Raw genomic sequence first — 24479 nt, 5'->3', positions numbered from 1 at the left:
AATTCATATTACTTATCAATAATCCCAAACTCTCTAATCTTATTGAAGAAGAACCTCTCCAGCGTATTGGCACCTTTAACATACTCTGTATCGGCTGCGTTATAGGCTCGACAGTTACTGAAGATCCGTTGCATATCTGCAATGAACAACTTCTTGGAGCAGTAGTACTTGTTCTTCAGTCGCTCAGTCATCGTCTTCAAATCTATAACGCGTCAGTTAAAAAAAAAAAAAAATTCAGCCTTAAAAAAAGACTCTGCTAGGGTTGAAATGTCAGGCCATTAATTTTTTTTTGCATTTAAAAAACACACAGATTTCATTTCATTTTATTTTATTTGCCAGCAAACATGAAAAAACACAAATATGTATTAAAAAGTTACACATCAAAGATTTACAAGAAAAAGCAATATTACAATGGTTATAAAAAGAGAACAGCAAAAAATATCCAAAAACACAAGCAAATTACTGACAAACCTAGCCTGGCCGCGGGCAGATATAAGGATTGTGTAGGAAACACCTCCAGTGGGGGTGGAACACAAAACACTACAGACAAAACAAAAGACAAGAACCCTGGCAGGGAAAGCCAATAGCGACAAAAAGTCGTAAGAGTTTTCCAAACAATATTTAAAGGCAAAGTACACCCCGGAAAAATAGGGGGCGCCAAACATAGGGCTCGACAGCTCAGTTGGTAGAGGACCAGCATGTTAATTTGGAGGTCACAGGTTCAAGTCCTACTTTAGTAAACTTTCCTTTGTTAAACCAAATTTTTAATAATTTTGTGTTGAACATGGCCATAGAGAAGACAACTCACCCATGGGGTACTTGATGTGGTCGTAATAGTCAGGTGCTTCCAAGGCTTCTACAGGCTTCAGGAATGGCCAGGCACTTGTGTGATTCTAATATGAAAAGAAACCAAAGGAATCATGTGGTGTGGATACGGGGGACCAGAGCATTCTGACTAACCATTCATTGTGTGTGTTTGATTAGCTTCTCTGGGTCGACCCCACGGTGCTCATTCGATCACACTCGCCCTCTCATGGTGACGTCAGCCCCAAGTGACCCGTTCCACAAGCAGGGCACTTGGGACTGACCCAGGTGAGCCCCTGGAATGATGTCAAAGCTATTCCAATGTACCGTGAGCAGACCGGGGTCGACCCAGGAAAGCTAATCGAACGCACCCAAAACTACATTCCTTGAGCACTAGGCGCCAAGGACATTTGTTATAAAGTTTTGTCCATGTTCATCCTCCATACCCAAGCATGTTTGAAAAGTTCAGATCTCCTTCGATTTCATAGATAGGTCTTCTTTTCTCTGTCTGTCCACAGGCTCATTACTACATGTTTTAGCTTATCAAATCTGCCTCCAAACTGTTCCTTTGCTTTGACTGTATAAAACCTAAAACTACTCTGTTCTGTTTAGTGCTGGGCGAATAGTGAAATTTTGTTATTCGGATACCACTGGCCAACTATCCGAAATTAACCGGATATTTGAATAGTTTTTTCGCCGCTAGAGGGAGCTGTTCGTTTGTGAATGAGATCTTATGGGCGGATTAATATTAGTTTTAGACAGTGTCACTCGGTTCATTCATAAAAATGACCGGATCTAATTTAAAGATGGCGATTTGCTTTTTCTTTTGATCGTGATTGACTCTACGTGAAGGAAAACTTTTGTAATCTTTGAACAAAATACGTCGGAAATGTCATTGTTTTAACTCTTCACGGAGGTAAGCATAGTTAAATACTTAATTTATGCTGTTTTATGCTGTCTTAATAGAAGTTTCATTAGGATTCAGACAAAACATTCATATCAGTTGTCGCCCAACGTCCAAGGATATTTGGATATTAAAGAATATCCGGTTACTTGGTTGTAATTACAGAACTATCCGGTTTATAAATAGCTATTCGCGCCCTATGCGGATATCCGGTTAAGAAAAAAAAGGCATTCGCGGTTACGGATAGGAAAACCTATTCGCCATTAACCGGATATTCGAATAATTCGCCCAGGCCTAGTTCTGTTATCAATTCTGCAATGCTGTTTTTTTTTGACAGTATGGACCCTTTGTAATACACCTAGCGTACACACATATGCCTATCCTGGGTGTCATTTTGGGTGTCAAAATCGTATACAAACATGCACAAAAGAGAGTTGACACCCAAAGTTACACGCATTGTTCAGAGCACACTCGTTACTGTGTAAGAAATCAATAGCTCCCCCTTGCTTAATGCTACAGGTCACTGAGGTCGCGCGCACGTTTTTACGCACAGAGAACAACTATTGTCCAATGATCTGCCTCCTTTTTGAGAGTGTGACGTCATATGCAATGGGTCTATAGAAATACTTGTGAATTGAATTGAATCTGCATTATCATTTTACCTTGGTTGCAGTCAGGACAGTCTTGAAGAGTTGGTAGACTTGTTCCTCACTCATATTACAGAGCTTCGTTGGCGGAGGTTTCTCTTTTGGCGGTCTCCATCCTGCCTCAACTGAGAATAGAAGAACAAAACTATATTCCTCTAGAACAAGTAGATAACTAATAATAATAATGCGCATTTCACAATAACCGTATCAATAAGCTTTACATTAGTGCCCTGTCATAGGGACAATAAAATCCATTATTAATGTTTCTTGGCTCCCTTGGGAGTATTGACCTATTTCACCTGACGTCATCATCAGAATAATCTTGGATGCGCCATTTTGGTGGTCAATGTCAACGAGTGTTACTCAGTGAAGTGCGCATTTTTAGGTGATACAGCGTTTACACAGAAGCCTTTTGACATGGTGAGCGTGGCATCAGTCGCCGCATGTGAGGCACGTGCTAGGGGTCAATACAACCTGGGCAACAGTTTCTATTGCTCCATTCACAATACAACTTCTACCCTCAAGTCCCATGAACCCAATTACCCCTGGTTGAAGAGAAGCAATTTATAGTAAAGTATCTTGCTCAAGGACACAAGTGTAACGACCAGGATTTGTACCCACACTCTGGGGACTTAGCACCAGAACTTAAATTTGATGCTCTTCACCACTCCGCCGCAACACTCTACACTCTTGCACCGACATCACATGCAGCCAGTCTGCCATTTTGGGCTCAAGTTTTACACTGGACCACCAGCCCAGTAATTTTAGTGTCGAGCAAATAGGCTAAGGACAAGTCCGGTGGTCTTTTGTTTCTTTTTTCTCAACATCTTTTTCTTAAGAGAATGATGATAAAATGTTGAGCTTGAGTCTCACAATACCTTTAATTATTGAGTATCACCCGAATAAAAGTGTTTAGATGAAAAAAACTGTGTTCTCAATTTGATTCATGTAAATAAAACCCAGGTCCAGTAAAGATCCCGCGCTACAAGTCCTGCAACCGATTTCACGAAACACTAGGATTAATCCTATCTCAAGTTGGGACGAGTAACCCGTCTTAACTCAGTAGGGGTTCAATGCATCCTGACGTCTTCAAATAAGGAACTTAACTCGTCCTTAGTCCTAAGATTAATCACAAGTTAGGAAGAGTTTGGTGAAATTGACTGATATGGTCTTGTGGGTGTACTAGTCATCATCATCATCATCATCATAATCATCATTTTTCGGCTGCTGAGCAGCCAGCAAGCCTTCATCCAGGCCTGTATGCTTCGTTTTTGACAGGGCAAGGGCACCAAGGCATTATCTCCTTGGTAAAGGGCACCCTATGAGGAAATTGTAAATTTCTACTGGAGCATTTCAAGGGCACCAAGGCAATGACCAGGGGACACAGAGGCAATTGCCTTTGTTGCCTTCATGAAGTATCAGGCCTGTCTCCAAGCAGACATTGTACATATATCAGGAATGATAATAGTACAATGAAAAGACTCTCACCCAGTCCAGGAATACTCTCCAGGGGTATCTGTCGCACCCCTTCCTTGAAGCAGGTCAGCCCGGGGAAGACTTTCCGAACCTCTTCCTGTTTCCTCGCAATTAGCTTCTTGACAATCTACACACAAACGGTTAAAAAAACAAATCAATGACTAGAGTGAGTGTTATTGTTTGAAGCTTTTCATGGTGTGGATAAATAGGAAGAAACTAAAATTAAATAGTAAACTTGCAGGTACAACCATTTGTAAATCTCTCATGTGGGAGTTTCTCCTGCAGATGTCAGAGTGCTGTTCGAAACCCTGAGACTACACCGGCTCTTCTCAGAGCCAACACTCCCCTGTTTAAGAGATTAATACAAGATTGTACCCGCAAGTTTGCTATTTATGTATAGTTCCTTCCTATATTGTTTGTATGGGAGAGATGGGCAGCTTGGTGTTAACATTCCTTGTGGGAGGTTGACCAAATCCTCTTTTGGGAAGATCATCTAAACAGGGTGTCATTGCGGAGTGGATAAGAGCACCGAACTCAAACTCTGATGCTTCTGTTCAGCAGAGTGTTGGTTCGAATCCCGGTCATGACACTTGTATCCCCGAGCAGGACACTTAAATTTAATTGCTTCTCTCCACCCAGGGGTAAATGGGATTTCTGTGAGGGTAGAGATGGTTCTTGTGATTGGTTTAACGGATTAGCACATATAATTGTCGCACAGGCTGTATACTCCCTAGGGAGTTGAGATGGTTAAGGAATGATTTAAGGCCCAGTGACCGGGGGTAATAATGTTGGAAGCGCTTTGAGATACCCTTGGTGTGAAAAGCGCTATATATTAACGGTCTTTTATTATTATTATTATTAAACAAACAAACAAACCAAAGAGGAACAGAGCTTGACCGAGTTAGACTTCATGAGGCGAGTAGTGTCAGATGCTGAACGAAGGCTCAAACGGCCAGGCCTTGAAATGCCACGACAACTTCAAATAAAACGCACCTCTTTCTGCCGTCGGATGATCTGGGAGAACTCTGTATGCGGGATGCGAGGATTGAGCTGACAGCCCATCAGTGTAGCGCCCTCATAGTCCTTGATGTAGCCGACATACGCAGATTTAGACAGCTTTATTTCCTTTGAAAAACCCTGCGAGAAATATCAATTGGGAGAGACAGTTTAAAGAATATTTCTGCAGCTAAAGATTGCATAAGGCCAAATAATAAAAAAATTATGTCTTGTTGAAAAAGGAAGGATGAGGTTTTTTCTTTCTTTTTTTTCTCTTCAAAATGGCTTTTTTTTTTGGAAATTAATTTGTTTGCTTTTGCTTTCTTGCACATGTGTACTACTTATTACTAGGCACTCTTACATGACGAACGCATAAATTCAACGCTTGCAGAGTAAGCAAAGCATGATGATCTCAAACCCAGAATTCTGAGGTAAGCAACTCTATAAAATTGGACCCAGTCATCAAACCTACCTGTTTCTTGAAGTAGCCGATAGCATACTCATCAGCGAAGGTCAAAAAGTGTAAGACTCCATGTTTGATGTGGTAGTCCTTCAGATGGTTCATCAAGTGGGTACCGTAACCTTTGACCTGCTCGTTAGAGGTCACAGCACAGAAGACGATCTCGGTGAAGCCCTGGGTCGGGAACATACGGAAGCAGATCCCACCGATGACCCGTCCGTCCTTGACGAGGGCGAGGGTTTTGTGCTTGGTGTCAAACACCAACCTAAAGACAGTCAAGAATAAGATAAGTAGATGCTTTGTCAAAAGGTTACATCCCTCTTGTGTGCTTACGGTTAGAAGAATAGAAAATGAGCAGTAACACAAAATCGGCCGCTAAAGCAGCGCTATGAAATCTGGCCCTGGTTACAAGTCTCAAATTTTATGTTACCGGGAAACGCTCAACCGATGACCAATGTTTCTGGTTGGGGTCGCCAAAACGCACTCTAACTTTCCCAGCAGATAGAGACTTCATGGAAGTGGACGAAAGGTTAACAAGCAGTGTTGTAGCCACGGTGGGCTGTGCTGGGTGGGCCTGCCCAGAACTGGCAATTTTTACCCAGCACTCTAGCAAAAGACATTGTGCTGCCTAGCAAAGATTTCAAAATAATGTCCACTGTGCATTGATCTGAGACACAGCTAAAGATAAGGAGTATCAAATATGCAGAGAAAGAACACAGTCGAAAGGCCCGTCAACTTAGTATATTGCATGGCCCCCATAACATGAACAGTTTGGAAGCGTGGCATCATGCCTACCTGGAGCTTGCACTTCAGCAATAATGGCCCCATAATTAAACATAAATCATTTTGTTGATCCTTCACCCTTGGTGGACTTGATTTCTTGCCCGCCACCAAATTGGTCTAGCTACAAGCATGGGCCCAATTTCATAGCGCTGCTTCACGGTAAGCAAATTTTCGTGCTTACTGTAGCAGAAAAGTTTGCTACGGTGCAAGCGTATTTCACAGGTTAGCAGACAAAATTGGCGGCCATATTGCGCGTTTACGTTGGCTTGCATTTTGACGTCATATATTTTCGTGCAGTAAGCACTGGAAGGGTAGCATGCCTTTTAGTGTGCTTACTGTTCGCAGCACTATGAAATAGAAATTGAACAGTAAGCACAAAATCAGCCGCTAAGCAGCGCTTTGAAATCGGACCCTGGTTTCAAGTCTCAAATTTTATGCAACCAGGATATCAAAAGCTACCCTACCTTGTGATGTATTCCTTAGGCATCCTTGGTAGTTGATGGGAGAAGACGTTCTGAAGTCCGATCAGCCAAATCAGCGTCTGGCGAGATGGATTTCGCGTGATGGAATTCCCGATGACGTGGAACTCGATAACGCCGCGGCGTTCTTCATTGCGGGCCGCCTCATCACGGGCAGCATGTGCAGAAAACAGACTACTCTGTGAGTTGATATTGAGTAGAACAATGGACCTCAATTGAACATCTTGTGTAATGGATACCCATACAAATATTCTTATTATTATTTTTACTTTAGTGTACATAAATTCTTTACATTGAGCACTTCTGCAATGGCTTACCTCGGGGCCAACCATCGCAGCAGGATCCGTGATCGTCGATAACACCTCACTCACAACTTTCATTGGAATATCGTCTGAGAAGAAAAGTAACCAAAAACCTGAATCTACATGAAGATATTTCTTGATTGCAGTAATGGGCACATCTTTCAACTTGAGACCTTGGGTTTTAAGGTACTAAGCAGAACCTATCTGAAAATCATAACATTTACTATTTACATTTTTTCAATCTTTGAGGATTTTTCGACATATTTCTATTGATTTTAATTTCAACGAGTACACTTCAAACAAAATAACTGTGCAGGATGCTTTATACTACCATTAAGATATTTATAAAAAGTAGGCTTTCGAATAAAAACTAAACAATTTTGTTTAGGGTCATTTCCAAAGTATAACCAAACCTTTAAACGACCAGGCAGTTCACCTCTATGGACCCCAGTTCGATACCCAGACCAGAGTCTTGCTTGTGAATTTGGGTTTTAACTTCATGGGTTTTCCTCCCACATCTAAAACTGAAATTTCTTCTTTGTCTTCTATAAAATAAGTTGATGTGATATTTCCATTAGGACGCTTTGGCGACTATATAATTCAGATTCAGATTAGGATTGTGATTACAAGTTTCATGTTTTACCTTCTAAGAGTCGTTGTCTCTTGGCATCTTCGATCGTCTCCGAGTCATCACTCTTCCTCTTCTCAGCCACTTTATTAAAATAAGAAAAAATTCAATTTGATTCAAGGAGGCATACTGTAGCAATTGCCTTGGTGCCCTCTGCAAGGTTCTTTTACATATTCCTCATAGAGGTGCCCCTTCAAGAGAGAAACTGTTCTGCCCCTTCAAGAGCGAAGTCCAAAGCCTGCTGTAGGCAAATACCAACTTGATTCAACAGTAGCAAGCCCCGAAATAACCCGCGGCACCCCCAGTAATTGCATTGGTGTCCTGTGTAAAGTTCAATTATAGGGTGAGTTTGATTAGCTTCCCGGGTCAACCCGGCCGTTCTCATCCAGGTGAACGATATTCACCCTCTTGTGGTCAGCCCCAAGTGACCTGTTCCACAAGCAGGGCTTTGGGGGCTGACCAGGGTGAGCCTCTGGAATGATGTCAAAGCTATTCGAACGTACTTGGGGCAGACCGAGGTCGACCCAGGAAAGCTCATCGAACGCAACTACAGAAGGAAAAAGCTGTGCTCCTTAAACAAATTTCTGCTGTAGACACAAAACCAGTTTATGATGCAGAATGGCCAGCATTACAGATACTCCATTAAAGAAACAGGCTCAAATGAAACATCATTTTTGTCTGGCAACTCACACTTGTAATCTCTATGTAATTCCTTTTCAAAAAGTGGACTTAATTACCAGTAGAACTGCTGACAGCTATAGGCAAACCAACTGCTAAGTTAAATGACCCAAATAACTTAAGGTAAACACACTTGCTCTCTGAAGAGAATGTGTACAACTTAAAAATTCTTTAATGGAGCTTTGCCCATTATGAGAGCCACTGTTCAACATGCTACAGACCTGCCGGCATTCGTATCCCAGAAATAGGGACAAATGTGAACCAACTTTTTTTTTTTGTAGCACGAGGAGAACATCGGAGACTGTGTACTTTACTATTTTGGGGGTCAAACTTTGGGTTGCAGTTTTTTGTTTACTAGCCCACTTGCAACATGTTATTGTCGACAACAAAGTTTGAAACTAGGATCCAAATTTTAGGAGGTATTTTAATACTAGTAATACCTTTTTCGACTACAGGTTCCTCTTCCTCAGAGTCGCCCACTTTGACTGCCTTCTTGCTGTTGACCAACCCAGGGCTGAGGTTAAAGGAGGTACTGTTATCGGCCAACGTCGCCGCTGAAGCCGCGGTGGCTGAGATGGTGATGCGACCCATGGTTGGTACCGTGCTCGCTGCCGTTGGGACTGAGGTTGCCAAAGGGCTCACTGTGGAGTTAATTATAAGGGACATAAAGCAAATTGAACAGAATTCATATTCTCATACCAAAGGCTGAAGATTGTACGTGGTTTGCAGAAGTAACCTTACAAAAGCTGCATGTGAAACAATAATAAAACAATAATAGACTGCAGGACTTGCAATCACAAGGTTGTGGGTTAAAATCCCCCAGCTAACTGCTGATTTCACAATGACCAGAATAAATATTGTGGTCTAGTTAATGAATCACAATTTTCTTAATTAGTGTAATTCATAATCATAGACGTTAAACCAATGTTTATGAGAGAGATTGGCTGGTGCCAGCTTGGTGTTTATATCTCTTGTGGGAGTTTGCCGAGTTCCCTTGATTGGAAGATCATTCAAACAAATAATAAACAGTATTTATAAAATGCAGAAATCAGCCGAAAAAGAAAGCAAAAACCAAAATAGGAAAAACCATATTTACAATAGACCTTTCACAAATACCCAAATGTGCAAGAGCCAACTGTTGAATGAGGTGCATGCTGGTCTTAGCTAGACCAGCATGCACCTCATTCCACGCCTAACGCGTGCGTAACGAGTATTTGCGTTAAGGTCTATGGCAGCCAAAGGCCATACCATTGTCCGGTGTAGGTGGGTCTGGAAGAGGCACACAAGTACTACCAGGCATAGGTGAGAAGTCAGGGTCCCAGATTGGTGAACTAGGTCCATAGACTTCCTCTTCCAGCATTGAAAGAAACCTGGAACAAATTTATAAGAATTCAGCTGCATGGACACACCAGATGTACAGCTTTACATCCCATCTGAAGGATGAAGCAATATTGGTTAAGTGTCTTAATTAAGGACACAAGTGTCACAATGGGGACTTGAACCCACACTCTTCTGATCAGAAACACCAGAGCTTGAGTTCGGTGGTCAAATCTGGCCTGGGTGACTAATGAAGTTTACTACTCAACTAGTCGCACCTCAAATAGTCACGGTGTAACATTCATGCTGAAAGGATTACATGATTTTGTCACTGATGTCTGATTGTGTTTTTTAGTAATAAATTATGTTGTCTTGAATAGTCGTGAGCGTCACAAAATTGGTTGACCAAACAGCTAGTCGTAACTACTTTTGTAGCAGTAGTGGCACGATTAACCAAGTAGTTGAAAAACAGTAGTCCCGACTCGACTTAGCAATCAATAGATGTGACTTAGACACTAGTCATCTAGGCTTCACAGTAAGTACTAACCTTGGGAAGTGTAATAATAATAAGAATAATAATAAATCTAATAAAGCGCTGGTGTCTAGAAAAAACTAATCACTGCGCTATAAGTATGACCTAGGGAAAAGTAAATGGTAGGCTTGACTGAAGAGGTAAGTTTTGAGATTGCATTTGAATGAAGAAATGTCAGGTTGTGATCTAAGGGTGAGAGGCAAGCCCTTCCACAGGCGAGAAACTTTGATCCCCGTAAGCTTTCAACCTGGAAGGTGCAACGGCAAGCAAGTTGACATCACTGGACCTTAGGGCTTGTTTAGTACAACGGGGATGAAGTCGCGATAATACAACGTTAATGACCAGGAATCGAACCCACACTTTGCTGACCAGAGCATGAGTTTGGTGCTCTTATCCGCTAGGCCATGACACGCCAAAGAACAGTGCGTACTAACCTTGGGAAGTGAGTAAGCACCAGGGTTCGTTTCTCAGGTGGCATCTTGTCCTTCTCCGCTCTGAACTTGTCCAGAAGCTGCCGCCTCATGACGGTGAAGACTGAGCGTAGGAGAGATCGACCGAAGATGTGCGTTGTCTCATAGCGTGGGAGACTATCGCAGAATGCTGGGACGTGGCAATAGCACAACCACCTGAAAAATGAACAGAAGACACCAAGCCAAGTTGGTGCAGTGGTGTCTTGCCTCGCCTTCCACCTCTGGGACCCGGTTCGAATCCCAACGGGGGCACTATGTGAATTGGGTTTTCAGTCCCTACTTAACTAGGTCCGCTTTTTACAGGAATAATTCTCTGGGGTTTTCCTCCCACCTAAATCTTAAACTTCTTCATCATCTTCTCTTCTCGTTTGGCCTAATTAGATCAATGAGAATATTTACCTAGATCCAGATCCAGAAGTGAACAAAATAGTTATACACACATTAAAGCTATGTAGAACGCTAACTTGCCCTATATTTTTTAGGACACGTTGGTGCAGGCTTGATGATTTTTTTAAAGGGCACCAAGGCATTTTCTTCTTGTTAATGGGCACCAACATGGGGGTCAACATGGGACTAGAAAGCTCAGTCAGTAGAGCGTGTGAAAGTTCATCCAAAGGTCGATGGTTCAAACTTCGCACTAGTCTGAAACAAAGATTGTCTTTGTTCAACCCCAAATAATTTTATACTTTACCCAGTCAGTTACCCTTTTGGTTTGTCATTTGAAATACATAAAATAAGTGAAGTAATTGCAGATTCATAAAGTTGTGGTCGAAAGGTCAAACTGCACCAACCTTGTGTAGTTGACCTTGTAAGCAGCTACATCGTCTGTCTGGGCTCGCTGCTTCCTTACGGTTGGTGTTTCTAGCTTCCAATGGTTGAGACAATGAAGGAACATCTTTGCCAGGTCGTACATCGTCTGCCAGTCCTTCTGAGGTAAATGCCCAAATTTGTACACCACAAAATTTGTGACCCCCTGGTAAGAATCGAGTCAAAAAGAAGTTTGTTCTTTTTTTTCTCTTTAAAACTGAGGGACTTGGGAGGTATACATTTGGTGTTATCACTTTCACATTAATGGTTATATGACGGGCAGAAAAACGTGTGTAAAACGTATTTTTTATGCTTCTTTGTTGACTTAATATGTTCATTTATTCACACATCAAACCCTGGACCAAGAGCCCCCAGCAGTGGCTTTATTTTCAAATGTATCAATTCGGGACATTCTATTCTTTGATGTCGGGAGAAACACATCAGAGCCCAATTTCATGGCTCTGCTTACCACCGAATTTCTGCGCTAGCCTTATAAGCGTAGAATGCCTAGTAATGTGAAGTGCGCACGCGCAGAAGCCCAAATTCGCCGCTAACCCGTGAAATACGCTTGCTGTAAGCACAGAATTCCCTGCTTCCGTAAGCGCCGATTCTATGCTTACGGTAAGCAGAGCCATGAAATTGGGCCCTGACATCTTCATGTTCTTTCTCCGACAGATTATATGAATAAAGCCCGGAGGCCAGAGAACTAAGAGAATTGTTTCCACCTTAACATCTTTCAATTAAACCGGTCACAGTTAATAACGGCTTTAGGTTAAAAGCCTACAGCAGCTTTTGATAGTAAAAAGCATTTTGAGAGGCATTTCACTTCAAATAATATGGTAACTCAGTTTTTATGGCCCAAAACCTTTATCTGTGGCAGTAACGCTTCACAGATTGGTATTCAAATTACGGATTATTCTTCCTGCCCGGACATGATTGCTCTGGATTTTCGGCGATATATCTCAAAAAAGCGAAAAGGTTCGGCGATATATCTCAAAAAAGCGAAAAGGACAAAATGCAAAAACATTTTTTAATGAAATACACACAATGAATGTAGGTCTGTTGTCCCAAGATGCATTGATGTGAATGTTGGGGGAAGCTGTCGTTCGATTAGCTCACGACAGGGGCCCACTTTGATGAGTAGACTGGGGTCAACTCAGGGAAGCTAATTAAACACACCCAATGTTTTAAATGGAACATAGTTAAAGCAATATGACACACACACATCCTTTTAAATAGTGAAAGACTTGCCTTGTTTATGCTTGGCTTCTCAAATGGTGGACTTCCAAGTGGACCCTCTACTGACGGCTTGCTCATCTGTAGGATGCATTTTCTCAGGAGCTTTTCAAAATAAAACAATGTAAAACACTGAATAAAAACGAAAGTGAAACTCTAGAATGATAAAACCTAGAAATGACCTAGAAGCAGGGTCTGAATTTCAAGAGAATCTCCTGGCATGGCCTGGGCCCAATTTCATAAAACATGTAAGCACAAAAATTTGCTTAGCATGAAATTTCTTCCTTGATAAAAACAGGATTACCAACCAAATTTCTGTGTGATTTTCAGGATAAGCAAACAATCAGCTGAATATCAGTAACAAGCAATATGCAACAAAATGAGATTTGGTTGGTAATCCTGTTTTTATCAAGGAATAAATTTCATGCTAAGCAAATTTTTGTGCTTACATGTTTTTTTGAAATTGGGCCCTTATGCTTTGTTTTGATTCAGCATGGGCACCAAGGCATTTTGTCCTTAAAAGGGTTTCTCTGGGATGTGTTTCTCAGTGACACAGGGAAGGAGAGGGTTGCGATCAAGCCCCGAGTTGGTGTAGGATAGATTTCACCCTCACATCACATCGCATCGCATGAAGAAATTGAAAGTTTCTTTTGGTACATTGAATGGGCACCAAAGCAATGACCGGTGAGTTGGCCGGGCTGTGTGTGAAAGGAAAACAAGAACATCTTGCACCGAGACTACAACGCGCATGAACGAATCCGGAAACTGGGCATCTCAGTCATAACAATGCAACACAAGGACGTCGTACATACAGAGCTCAAGCACCGCGGAAGCGGATAAGTTTTACTAACTTTCTTACTTTATTACATCTTTTAACCAAAAAGGCATTTATGACTGGGAATAAAAGAGTAGTGACCTTGGGTTGTTGCAGTGTGATAAAGGCCCTTGCCTTCCCACACGGCAAGGACCCTGCCAGTTTTAAACGGCTGTCGTCGCTACCCTTTTATTCCCTTATTTAAACCTGTCCCCAGAGAGTTTTAAAACCCTGACCTACAATGTAAGGGTTAACAACTCACCTTGAAGAGGTAGAAGTAGACCTGTTTGGTATCCGCATCCTCTTCTTTATGCACACAGAGGAAGAGGTTCTCCACATCTACAACTATGCCAAGGAGGCGATTTATCTCCTCCTCCGGTACATTCTCCAGATGGGAAACATGAGCGGCTGAAGAGATGTAAACAGAATGTGTACAAGTAAATAGATGCGATAATCGTGTAACCCCCCATCTAACAAGTTCATTGTACATCAAGTTCATTGTTCATTTCATTGAGCGGCTGAAGAGATGTAAACAAAACGTGTACAAGTAAATAGATGCGATAATCGTAACCCCCCATCTAACAAGTTCATTGTACATCAAGTTCATTGTTCATTTCATTGAGCGGCTGAAGAGATGTAAACAAAATGTGTACAAGTAAATAGATGCGATAATCGTAACCTCCCATCTAACAAGTTCATTGTACATCAAATTCATTGTTCATTTCATTGAGCGGCTGAATAGATGTAAACAAAATGTGTACAAGTAAATTGTTGCATTAATCATAACCTCCCATCTAACAAGTTCATTGTACATCAAGTTCATTGTTCATTTCTTTGAGCGGCTGAAGAGATGTACACAAAATGTGTACAAGTAAATTGTTGCATTAATCGTAACCTCCCATCTAACAAGTTCATTGTACATCAAGTTCATTACTCATTTCATTGAGCGGCTGAAGAGATGTAAACAAAATGTGTACAAGTAAATTGTTGCATTAATCGTAACCCCCATCTAACAAGTTCATTGTACATCAAGTTAATTGTTCATTTCATTGAGCGGCTGAATAGATGTAAACAAAATGTGTACAAGTAAATAGATACGATAATCGTAACCTCCCATCTAACAAGTTTATTGTACATCAAGTTCATTGTTCATTTCATATATTTTTGTTGTAATTTTAGGAGCCATCCAAAGTTTTCACGTTTACAAAGTTATACAATCATACAAAGAGTATGTTGGGGGAGGCGGGTGGGGGTCTGAGACCAAGTTCAAAGGTGAAACACAAACATTTTATTGATAGTACAAAACAAGGAGTGAGTCATGCATGATGTGTACGCCAATATACAATTGTTGCATGCTACATACGTCGGGGTCCATGGCCAAGCCGAGAGTGCCATTTGCCACCAACAGTGTACAAAACCCATGGACCCCAGTCACAGCATGCAACAATTGTTTTGTTATACCTAAACATAGTTTTTCCTCTTCTCGAAGTTCTGTTTTCATCTTCGAACATTATTTCGATTGAGTATTTTATAAACAAGAACAATTCTTCACTGTATCCCCTGAGCCAGTGGATGTTTCATACACAGCGCTGGAAATCAATCAACGTTTGGAACGATCAAGGTGATGTACACCGGTGTACTTCACTTTTCATGTTACCCGACCCCTGAGCCATGTAACATGCGTTTTTGTTGCACGTCATGATTGGTTCTCGACCAATCAAACTTCACAGTTTGTTAGCGAGGTATAACAAACATCAGTGGAGGATTTTTATGGTTTTGGGAAAGCCCACTGTAGACACCTACCAAGCTGGTGGCTGCAGCTCCTGCAGGGATCGGACAAACTGGCAAGAGGTGTGGCAATGTCTAGACGGCTTGGCTGTGTAGGCGTAGGGGGTGGATTGGGATTCTTCCACCCATTGCACTTGCAAGAGTCATCAGCCTGCAAAAAGTTCACAAAAGAAACAATGTTGTTCTGACTTTAAAAAACCCTTACACCTGTATTTATGTAGCAGTAGTCACTAATATTGTTACATACAAATACAGTGGAAGAAATTTAATTTTTTTTGTTTAAATAACCATTTTGGAAAAGTTTCCGTTATAAATATAATGGCACCACTGATGGATAACTTTCCGTATGGCGCCACCACTTTTTCACTCATTTTTACAAAAAGTGATATCTCATTGAGGTAAAATTAGATACTATTTTATTTCATATCGAATGAAAAAGTGGTGGCGCCATACGGAAACTTTTCGCCACTGATTTTTGATATGAAATAACAATTAATTAATAAATAGTAGGGGTAGCTCCTATATTTTATATATGGAATTTACCTCAATGAGATATCTCTTTTTTTCAAAATAAGTGAAAAAGTGGTAGCGCCATCGGAAATTAAAGTTACCCCAAGGCGAGAGGAACTTGAGTTCAAGACCACCAACAATGTTATGTCGGAAATAGGCGATTATTCATGCAACAATGCACTGTAGAAAACAATAACAAAAACTGTATAATAATTATTATTAAAAAAAAATCCGAACCTTGCATGACGAGTAGATGCCCAATTTCTCCAGTTTCTTCGTCTTCGGATAATTTCTGACTTGGGTTTTTCTTTGAGCGATTCTCTGAAGGTTCATGGGTCGACTGATTTCACCTGGATTGATGTGAGTTGCTGAAGAACGTCGCTGGGTCACCAACTCCGCAGCCGGAGGAGTGGATTCTGGAACTGGGGCAGTCGCCATTTTGCTGCAGCAGACAAAAGGTGTCTAAAACACATTCGACACAAGGTACTTGCGCGTTGACATCAACCTTGTTCCCAAGGATTGTCGAGCAGTAGGAGGGTGAGCGCTCTGTACTATTGTAAATAATGGTCGGAAATGGGGACGATGTTGCGTTGACAAAGCTCTGCGTTGACAAAAAAAAACATAGAACGCATGCGGTTCAGTATTTTATAGTATGGTAACCATATACTTTGCATGTAATTGATGGGAGGTAGGTGTTGAGGTACTGACTAGCCAAAACTCGGACATTTTGTCAAAAATTTCTGCAAAATTTGTCGGGTAAGTGCAAACTGCAAATAAACTGGACTGAGTGACAGGAATTTGTTGTTGATATGTCAAATAAAAAGTGCTGTTTGTTTCCTTTGCTTCAGCGTAAATTTGCTTGAAAGCTTACGTTACCACATGGAGGAAGAATCACTGATTTCCTTGTTAGGCCTAGGGTCTTTCTCAAACCAAAAAAAATGAGGGCGCTTTGCTGGTTTAACGGCGGTATAGACCTTTTCGCAAATACTGGGGCGCGCGCGTAAAGCTTGGAATTAGATGCATTGTGGTCTAGCTGGTAGCAAAATTTGATTCATATCTATCCCACAATGCACCTCATTCAACAGTCTGCGCTTGCGCATTGGTATTTGCGATAAGGTCTATTTTGTTTGTAGGTGAACAATTAACGGCGGTGTTAAATACCGCCCTCTTACGTGTGGACAACTGCTGCTTTATGATTGGTCTGTTGCGCGTAAGTTAATACAACCAAGCTTTATGATTGGTCTGTTAAGCGTAAGTTAATAACCAAGCTTTATGATTGGTCTGTTAAGCGTAAGCTTACGCGCAACAGACCAATCATAAAGCAGCATTTGTCCACACGTAAGAGGGCGGTATTGAACACCACCGTTAATTTTTCACCTGCAAACAAAATACACACCGGTTGTATTGGTTATCAGCCTACGCGCAACAGACCAATCATAAAGCTTGGTTTTCAGCTTACGCGCAACGGACCAATCATAAAGCAGCAGTTGTCCACATGTAAGAGGGCGGTATTTAACACCGCCGTTAATTTTTCTTCTGCAACCAAAATGCCACCGTTAAACCAGCATAGCGCCCTCATTTTTGTGTTGGTACATTAATTAAAAACACAGTCCACATGTCAAAGACCACTCGCTCAGCAAAACTTCAGCTCTGCACTTTTGATTTCGTTCATATTTTCTTCACTTATTGGCAGCACTTGCCATTTCTATGGGTACAAACTACCAACTCTTCACGAGGGAATCCCAAACTAGAATTAATCGCAAGGAAGGTAAGCAAACACTGTCACTGCGCTCACTCACTCCTCAGTCAGCAGGCAGAGTCCTACTCCTAGAACTATTTCGGTTTCGTCCGGCTATCGTCTCCCGTCGGGGAGACGATAGCCGGACGAAACCGAAATAGTTCTAGGAGTAGCAGAGTCCTACCTCCATGTTATAACAAATCCGTAATTCTCGTTAACGAGAATTTATATTGTTTTACCGTTTTCTCAAAAGTAAAGCATTTCATGGACTAATATTTCAAGAGAAGTCTTTCACCATTACCTTCTGTAAACCCTGTAAATTATTTGTAAATCTGTGAACTTTTTTTTTTTTTTTCTGTACCGAAAGGGTCCAATGGCTTTAATTTATCATTGACATACGACACTGGTAAAGTAATAAGTATAGACGGATAGTTAATTTGTTGATTTTTTTTCATTCGCTGTGTCAACAATCTGAAACTGGAACTGATTCACACACGGTGTGTGGATCAGTTTCAGATTTTGTTATTGTTTATTGTGTGTCTCATGCACGCCCCCACCACCCCCCCCCCCACCACACCCGCTTTTGTTATTGCTGCTGTGTCGGATGTGGGAAACCTTAATGATGAATCATACTTTTTTCTTTGTATTTTTTTATTTCCCTTTTCCCCTCCACCAGTGCAGTCTCATTTTGGGCAGAATACTGTCATTTCTTATGTGTTATCAAAGGTCAAACACTCTCTGAGGTAAATTGTGCTCGAGGACGCATTTGTATTTGTACACATTTGACCTCAGCGAAAGCGACCAATTTAAGTAGTATAAATTTCAAGTAAAGCCTACTTTTGATCGTACTGATAAGCTTAACCCTCCATGCATGGCCTCCCGACAGTATAGAGGGTTAAGATTAACGCAACTAGCTAAAGTAAAGTAAGCATTAAAGTAAACTATTGATAATAACACAATTTTGTTTTGAATTATCTAGGAATGGAATGACCAATAAATATTTACAGTCAGTCCGAAACTAAAGTGAATGACAAGTGCCAGATGAAACTGAAGCAGTTAGAGACACACCTTCAACAGGTGGATGCATTTGAGGAGCCTAAGATTTTATTGGAACAATACCCAACGAGGCCCCATATTGCAGGTATTTATCGCAAGTTCACCTACATATATATTATATACAGATGAACTGTACAGATATAAGTTATCACACAAGCACGAGTGGAAAACAGAAAAATATAGAGCTTTTGCGTCCCACATCCAACGAGGCCGAAGGCCCAGTTGGATATTATGCGAGATAATAATGAAAGAAAAAAACACCCTTGTCACACGAAGTTGTGTGTGTTTAGATGGTTGATTTCGAGACCTCAAATTCTAAATCTGAGGTCTCGAAATCAAATTCGTGGAAAATTACTTCTTTCTCGAAAACTATGGCACTTCAGAGGGAGCCGTTTCTCACAATGTCTTATACTATCAACCTCTCCCCATTACTCGTCACCAAGTAAGGTTTTATGCTAACAATTATTTTGAGCAATTACCAATAGTGTCCACTGCCTTTAATGATGAGTTTTTACAACCTGCAGCATGCATGCTACACACAATGGATGCAAGATATGGAGACCTTCAAGGCAAGTTGGTTGCAGACCTAGGTTGTGGATGCGGTGTACTGAGTATTGGAGCTGCTATGTTGGAGGCAGGGTGGGTACCAGTCGATACAAAATTACATACAGGCCACATTAAAACATTGTTTTTCCTCCCAATGACCATGTAACATACATACAATCCAGGTCTCGAAAAAACCCACAGCACCCCCTGCAACTGCTGTGGTTCCCCATGCTTTTGCTGTGGTGCCCTCTGCAAAGTACAAATACAAAATTACATTTTCCCTTAAAAGTGCCCCTTACCAGCGAGAAAATAAAGTGCCCCTACAAGAACAAAGTTTCATACCTGATAGTTTGTTTCAAAAAGCAATTTTGTCTCCCATGGGACGATGCAGCCTGTGTGCACACAAATGACTAAAGCTAAATCAATCACAACCATCAACGGCACTTTTACTCCCAGATGCAGAGAAGCAATATATGTACTTTTTTACGGCTTAAGGACTACATGTATGCAATGAGCAGTCAGGCCAGGACTAGAGCACACATTCTAGAGCATAGTGACAACTATAATACAAGCCATGAAACGTATATTCAAGTGATCAAGATCGCTGCCAACACCTTACTTATATGAGTAATTTTGGTTTGACTCGTACCATATTTGTGCTATAAAGTCCTTCTCCTGTTCATGTAAAATAACAGAAACTAGAAACTTTACACTCATTTTGAATACTCTTTTGTGATTCTGTCCTAGGTTCTGCATAGGCTTTGATGTAGATGAGGATGCACTGGATATCTGTGCCCAGAATGTTGAGGACTTTGACCTGAGGTCAAACGTTGACCTGATACAGTGTGACCTGACCTCATCTGACCTGATAGGCAGATGGCATAACCAGTTTGACACTGTCATCATGAATCCACCATTCGGGACGAAACACAATAAAGGTAAAAAAAAAAATTTAAACAGGGAGAAAGTTGTGGGCCTTTTTCAGATGCTTATTAGCTCAGGGTCAAGGTTTGCCATTCTGATAGTGGGGGTCAAAGTATTGCCGCAACCCTCTAGAGGCCATGCATTCCTGTATCATCATCATCATCATCATCAGTGGGCTGCACAGCAGGCGGACACAAGCTCTCCCCATTCTATATCTATCCTGTCTTGTGCTAGACTCTGAATCTCCAGGCGGGAGACACAAACATACTATGACACTAATCTTGCGGTGTACTCAGTGTATAGTAGGCGCTGACTACCTTTTCTGTATAGTTGTTGTTAAACGCACAGACATATATATATTTGAGCTTGCAGGTTTTTGTAAAATTGTTTCTTTATCCAGTACAGAAGTCTGAAATCATAATCCGACAAAAAAAAAAGCATTTTATCACAGATTATAAAAATCTTTTTGTTTGTTTTACTCTTTAGGTATAGACATGGTTTTTCTAAGACAGGCCTTGGATCTGGCCAACACTGCTGTGTACTCACTGCATAAAACATCAACAAGACAGGTACATTAACCCTACCTTAACCATTTTTTAAAAGTTTTTATATGTACTCAATAAAACTTAAGTTTTTGATTGACTGTTTTAACCCACAAACCCAAATGTAACACGAGTGCTCAGATTTTATTTTATTTGGATGCTTTTCTGTTGCATTCTTGTTCTTTGATTTGGGGTTGAACGAAGAAAATTTACTAGAACGGGATTGGAACCGATGACCTCTGGATAAACATGCCACTGGTCGACCAACTGAGCTATCTATCTAGCCCTATGTTAGCTGGCTCCCTCTTTTTCCATTAGCTTTGTTCAGAGCCAGTCAGAAGCTGCACAACTTCTTAGTAGCCAGGGATCACACCTAATTTTACAATTCAATTTTGTTCTTTATCCTTTTTTTTGCAGCATATTGAGAAGAAAGCCAAAGAATGGGGGACTGAGATGGAAGTAGTTGCTGGTAAGTTTGTTGAGGCTTCTTCTTCTTATCATGTCCACACACATAATGTTGTACTTCAGCCAGAACTAAACACAGCTCCTAGCAATTTCATTGTTCTCTGCAAGGCTCTCTGCTTTCTTGCTCCAGTAGGGGGCATCTCAGGAGGTGCTCTATAGTTTGTGGCTCCGTCCCACATATGCAGGTCACGTCTGCAGAGTCCAGATATCCCCACTTCTTGAGGCTGAGCCGTCTAGAGCACCAATGTCACCAGACTTGTGTTGTTGGCAAAGTCAGCAGAAGGTGGCTGATTCAAGCTCAACCTACCCAGTCTGTCTTTTGTAAATGTTTTCTTGTTACCTGTTTGTCTTAATAATAATAATAATGATAATAATAACAAATAATTTTATAGCGCATTTTACAATAATTATATCAATGCGCTTTACATTAGTGCGTAATAGGGAGTATACAGCCCTGAGCTGCCGTGGGCGCTCCGAAGACTTTTCATTCACAATATCAGAGAAGCAATCATAGTAAAGTATCTTGCTTAAGGACACAAGTGTCACGACCGGGATTCGAACCCACACTATGGTGACTTAGCACCAGAACTAAGCACCAGAACTTGAATTCAATGCTCTTAACCACTCGGCCATGACACTCTTGTCTCCTTGTGTGTAGTTTGTCTGTCTAGGCTGTCTTCGCTTGATATCTTGAGAAGAGTAGTATGAAATAAATGTTGACTTGAATTGAAAAGTATAATACAAAAATTTAATTGAAAAAATAGCAACACCATAAATGATTTTAAAGATAGGGACTCTTGCTAATTTTTAGGCATGCCAGGGGGCAGAATTTTTGATGCGCCAAACACTTGGAGATGGAGATAAAACACTTTCAAAAATGGGGTACATAGGAGGCACATGTATAATACAATATTTCAATGTGATTTTGGGGGTTAAACAAAGAACTGTAAAGGGTGGAATTCGCGAACCAACAACCTCCGGATTAATTGTGCTGGCACTCTACTAACTCGACTATCTAGCCCTATTTTGGCAGTGTCCCTATTTTGTAAATTTCTCACCACGTATTATTTGTTAAACACATTGTATAAAACAGCTTGGTAGAAAGTGTGGTGATACTGTGTTGACAGAGGGAGAACAGTTGTCCCTTTACCTCCGGTAGATTTCGGATTTTGCTTACACACTAATCAAACCTTTTCCTCCCTTTTTCTTCAGAACTGCGTTATGATTTACCTGCATCATACAAGTTTCACAAGCAGAAATCGGTATGTTCAGTTGGTTCAATTCCTTTGCGTTACAGACTTTCCACTGAGCGCAATTAAACGTCTTTGTCTCTTAAGAATGATATTCAAATGTTGAGTTTGATCAGTCCTACAAATATCTTTCAATCCTTCTTAGGGCTTAGTATCACCCATAAAACAGAGGAGATATATCTGTTCTTAGTGTTTTGTTCAAATGGCATCTTTTCTTAGTGTTTTGTTCAAATGGAACAGCAAATTAATATTCTTTATCCCCAATGCAAATTTAACATTTATACTATCACTGCGGTACTCGCTGCCAAAACATAGGATTCAAACTGCCTCTAGCTACCAGGCAACCTTGGTAGTCTAGTTGGTAAGACACTGCTCTAGAATCGCAAGGGTCAAGTGTAACATGCCTGTGATATTTTTTCATAGCACTGGGGGAAAGTACTGAGTATACAGTGCTAACACACATCGGTGTACGGGTAAAAACCAAAATTAATATTCTTTAATCCAGATGCAAATTTGACATCTATTATGGAACAGTTTAAATGATAAATCCGCATTCTAATTTTGATCCTTAGTCTTGTTTCATTTTGATTCTGGTCTTGTAAAATTCCATTCCAGCAAAGATTCTGATCTAAAAGTCCTACTGTCTTGTGGATTTTCCCTCCAAGTTCAAGACCTAATGATGTTAAAGTACCATAGAGAACTACCATGAACTTGGTGGGTTGATACATAATGATTTGTTTTTCTTTGTCATGTAGGTTGACATCGAGGTAGACTTTCTTAGATTTTCATGGCCGAAAACATTGCCTACATCTCCCACTCCGTTGGCAGTGCAGTACGATCAAAGAGTAGGGTCAGCCAGGTGATGTCATAGGGTCAAGGTGGTGAGATGAGGATTCTTCGAGACAATCTGATCCACAGAGTTGGCATCGAAGTAGACTTTCTCAGATTTTCATGGCGGACAACATTGCCTTTCACTGCCAATTCATTGACAGGCCAGTATGATGAAAGAGGAGGATTGACCAGGTGAGGGTCGAAGTGGTGAGGATCGAGATGGTGAAATAAAGATTCTTCAAGAGGGACATATCCACAGAGTTGGCAACAGATCTCATAAGTTGCTGGACACTGCAAGACCATATTGGGACAAATGCATGATGGTGAACCACTGTAGGGTTGACCAGGTGATATCATGGGGTCGAGATGGTGAGGGTCCGCTCAGGGCCGAGGTGGTGAGATAAAGATTCTTCAAGAGAGATGGATTCACAGAACTGGCAACAGATCTCACAAGTTGCTGGAGATTGGTGCTCCGCTGGCCAGACATGTTTTCAGATATCTGTGTCCCTGCTTGTTGACATTGAAGTAGACATTCTTAGACTTTCATTGCTGGAAACATTGAAATATTGAATGGATCCCTTCAGTACAGTGCCTGATCATAAAGGTCATAGGAAAAAAAAGATAATTTCATTTCTTTTATTCTGGTTGTGAAGCCAAAGACTCTCAATTAAAGCGAACTTGATCACTGTACTATCCAAGAAACCATTGAAGGAAGACAAGGATGGAAAGTTTGAGTTTTGGGTTCAAGAGGTGGAAGGCATTCTTAAATTGAAGCACCACTTCTCGAGGGTTACTAACAACCTACATTTAGCCTAGTCCATACTTGTTCATATTGCTCTATGATATTTCTTCCCCTTCAGATGTGAATAATAAATTTTAAAATGTGTTAAGTTATTTTGGATTTTGTGTGAATGTAACTTCTTTTGCGTTTTGGTTCTTATCGCTACCGTTAACTCATCAGAAAGACTTATTAATGACAAACCTCCGCTCTGCTAACAAAGACACACTTGTTATCCCTAATGTTGCCACCAAAGCATAAATGGTCTATGGAGTTTTCAGTTTGCTGCACCTCACTTATGGAACAATCTCCCTCTACACAACAAACAAGCCACTGCGATCTCACGTTTCAAGACTCTTCTCAAAACATATCTATTCAAATCATCATATACATAATTATTCTTTTGTTTCCTCTTAGCGCTTAGAGACTTTCTTTTGAAGGTGTTAGGCGCTAAAGAAATGCGGTTGTTATTATAATATTTTTGGATTCTTGGGTACTCAAACTCTCTGAGGGCAAGTTAGTAATGTACATTACTAGCCCAGTAGGCTACTTTAAAGGAACACGTTGCCTTGGATTGGTCGAGTTGGTCTTTAAAAAGCGTATTTAACCGTTTGTTATAGAATGCATATGATTAGCAAGATATTTTAAAAGTAGAATATAGTGATCCACAGAAGTATCACTAGAAATTACATGGTTTTCCTTTTACCTCGTCGACAAA

General features: G+C 40.9%; 2 protein-coding genes across 2 annotated transcripts; one reads left to right on the top strand and one right to left on the bottom strand.

Moving 5' to 3' along the window:
* Positions 1 to 5: 5 nt before the first annotated feature.
* Positions 6 to 16140, bottom strand: LOC139948802 (histone acetyltransferase KAT2A-like). The gene is made up of 17 exons (XM_071947138.1): positions 15869 to 16140; positions 15137 to 15272; positions 13596 to 13741; positions 12535 to 12624; positions 11268 to 11449; positions 10441 to 10632; positions 9406 to 9527; positions 8598 to 8798; positions 7495 to 7563; positions 6867 to 6940; positions 6535 to 6728; positions 5300 to 5552; positions 4825 to 4968; positions 3844 to 3958; positions 2371 to 2480; positions 809 to 893; positions 6 to 202 (listed from the first exon to the last, which is right to left on the bottom strand). Exons 1-17 carry the CDS (start codon positions 16067 to 16069, stop codon positions 9 to 11), a joined length of 2508 nt encoding a protein of 835 aa, XP_071803239.1. The 5' UTR covers positions 16070 to 16140; the 3' UTR covers positions 6 to 8.
* Positions 16141 to 17233: 1093 nt separating this feature from the next.
* On the top strand, positions 17234 to 23814 carry LOC139948804 (rRNA N(6)-adenosine-methyltransferase METTL5-like). Its single transcript, XM_071947140.1, has 8 exons — positions 17234 to 17399; positions 18349 to 18510; positions 18950 to 19064; positions 19719 to 19909; positions 20382 to 20464; positions 20855 to 20906; positions 22115 to 22164; positions 22908 to 23814. The coding sequence occupies exons 2-8, from the start codon at positions 18411 to 18413 to the stop codon at positions 23013 to 23015; spliced, it is 699 nt and encodes a 232-aa protein (XP_071803241.1). The 5' UTR covers positions 17234 to 17399; positions 18349 to 18410; the 3' UTR covers positions 23016 to 23814.
* The last annotated feature ends 665 nt before the right edge of the window (positions 23815 to 24479 follow it).

The sequence above is a fragment of the Asterias amurensis genome, chromosome 16, assembly GCF_032118995.1.
Source record: "Asterias amurensis chromosome 16, ASM3211899v1".
Lineage (NCBI taxonomy): Eukaryota > Metazoa > Echinodermata > Asteroidea > Forcipulatida > Asteriidae > Asterias > Asterias amurensis.
The sequence above is the reverse complement of the archived record's forward strand: the minus strand, read 5'-3'. Positions and strand labels throughout refer to the sequence as shown.

Coding starts and splice junctions, on each gene's coding strand:
- LOC139948802 (XM_071947138.1), bottom strand. CDS start 16,069: ATGGCGACTGCCCCAGTTCCAGAATCCACTCCTCCGGCTGCGGAGTTG. Junction 13,742..15,136: donor GAGCTGCAGCCACCAGCTTG/GTAGGTGTCTAC, acceptor ACATCTCTTCAG/CCGCTCATGTTTCCCATCTG. Junction 3,959..4,824: donor TCATCCGACGGCAGAAAGAG/GTGCGTTTTATT, acceptor GTTTGTGTGTAG/ATTGTCAAGAAGCTAATTGC.
- LOC139948804 (XM_071947140.1), top strand. CDS start 18,411: ATGAAACTGAAGCAGTTAGAGACACACCTTCAACAGGTGGATGCATTT. Junction 18,511..18,949: donor AACGAGGCCCCATATTGCAG/GTATTTATCGCA, acceptor TACAACCTGCAG/CATGCATGCTACACACAATG. Junction 19,910..20,381: donor CGGGACGAAACACAATAAAG/GTAAAAAAAAAA, acceptor TTTACTCTTTAG/GTATAGACATGGTTTTTCTA.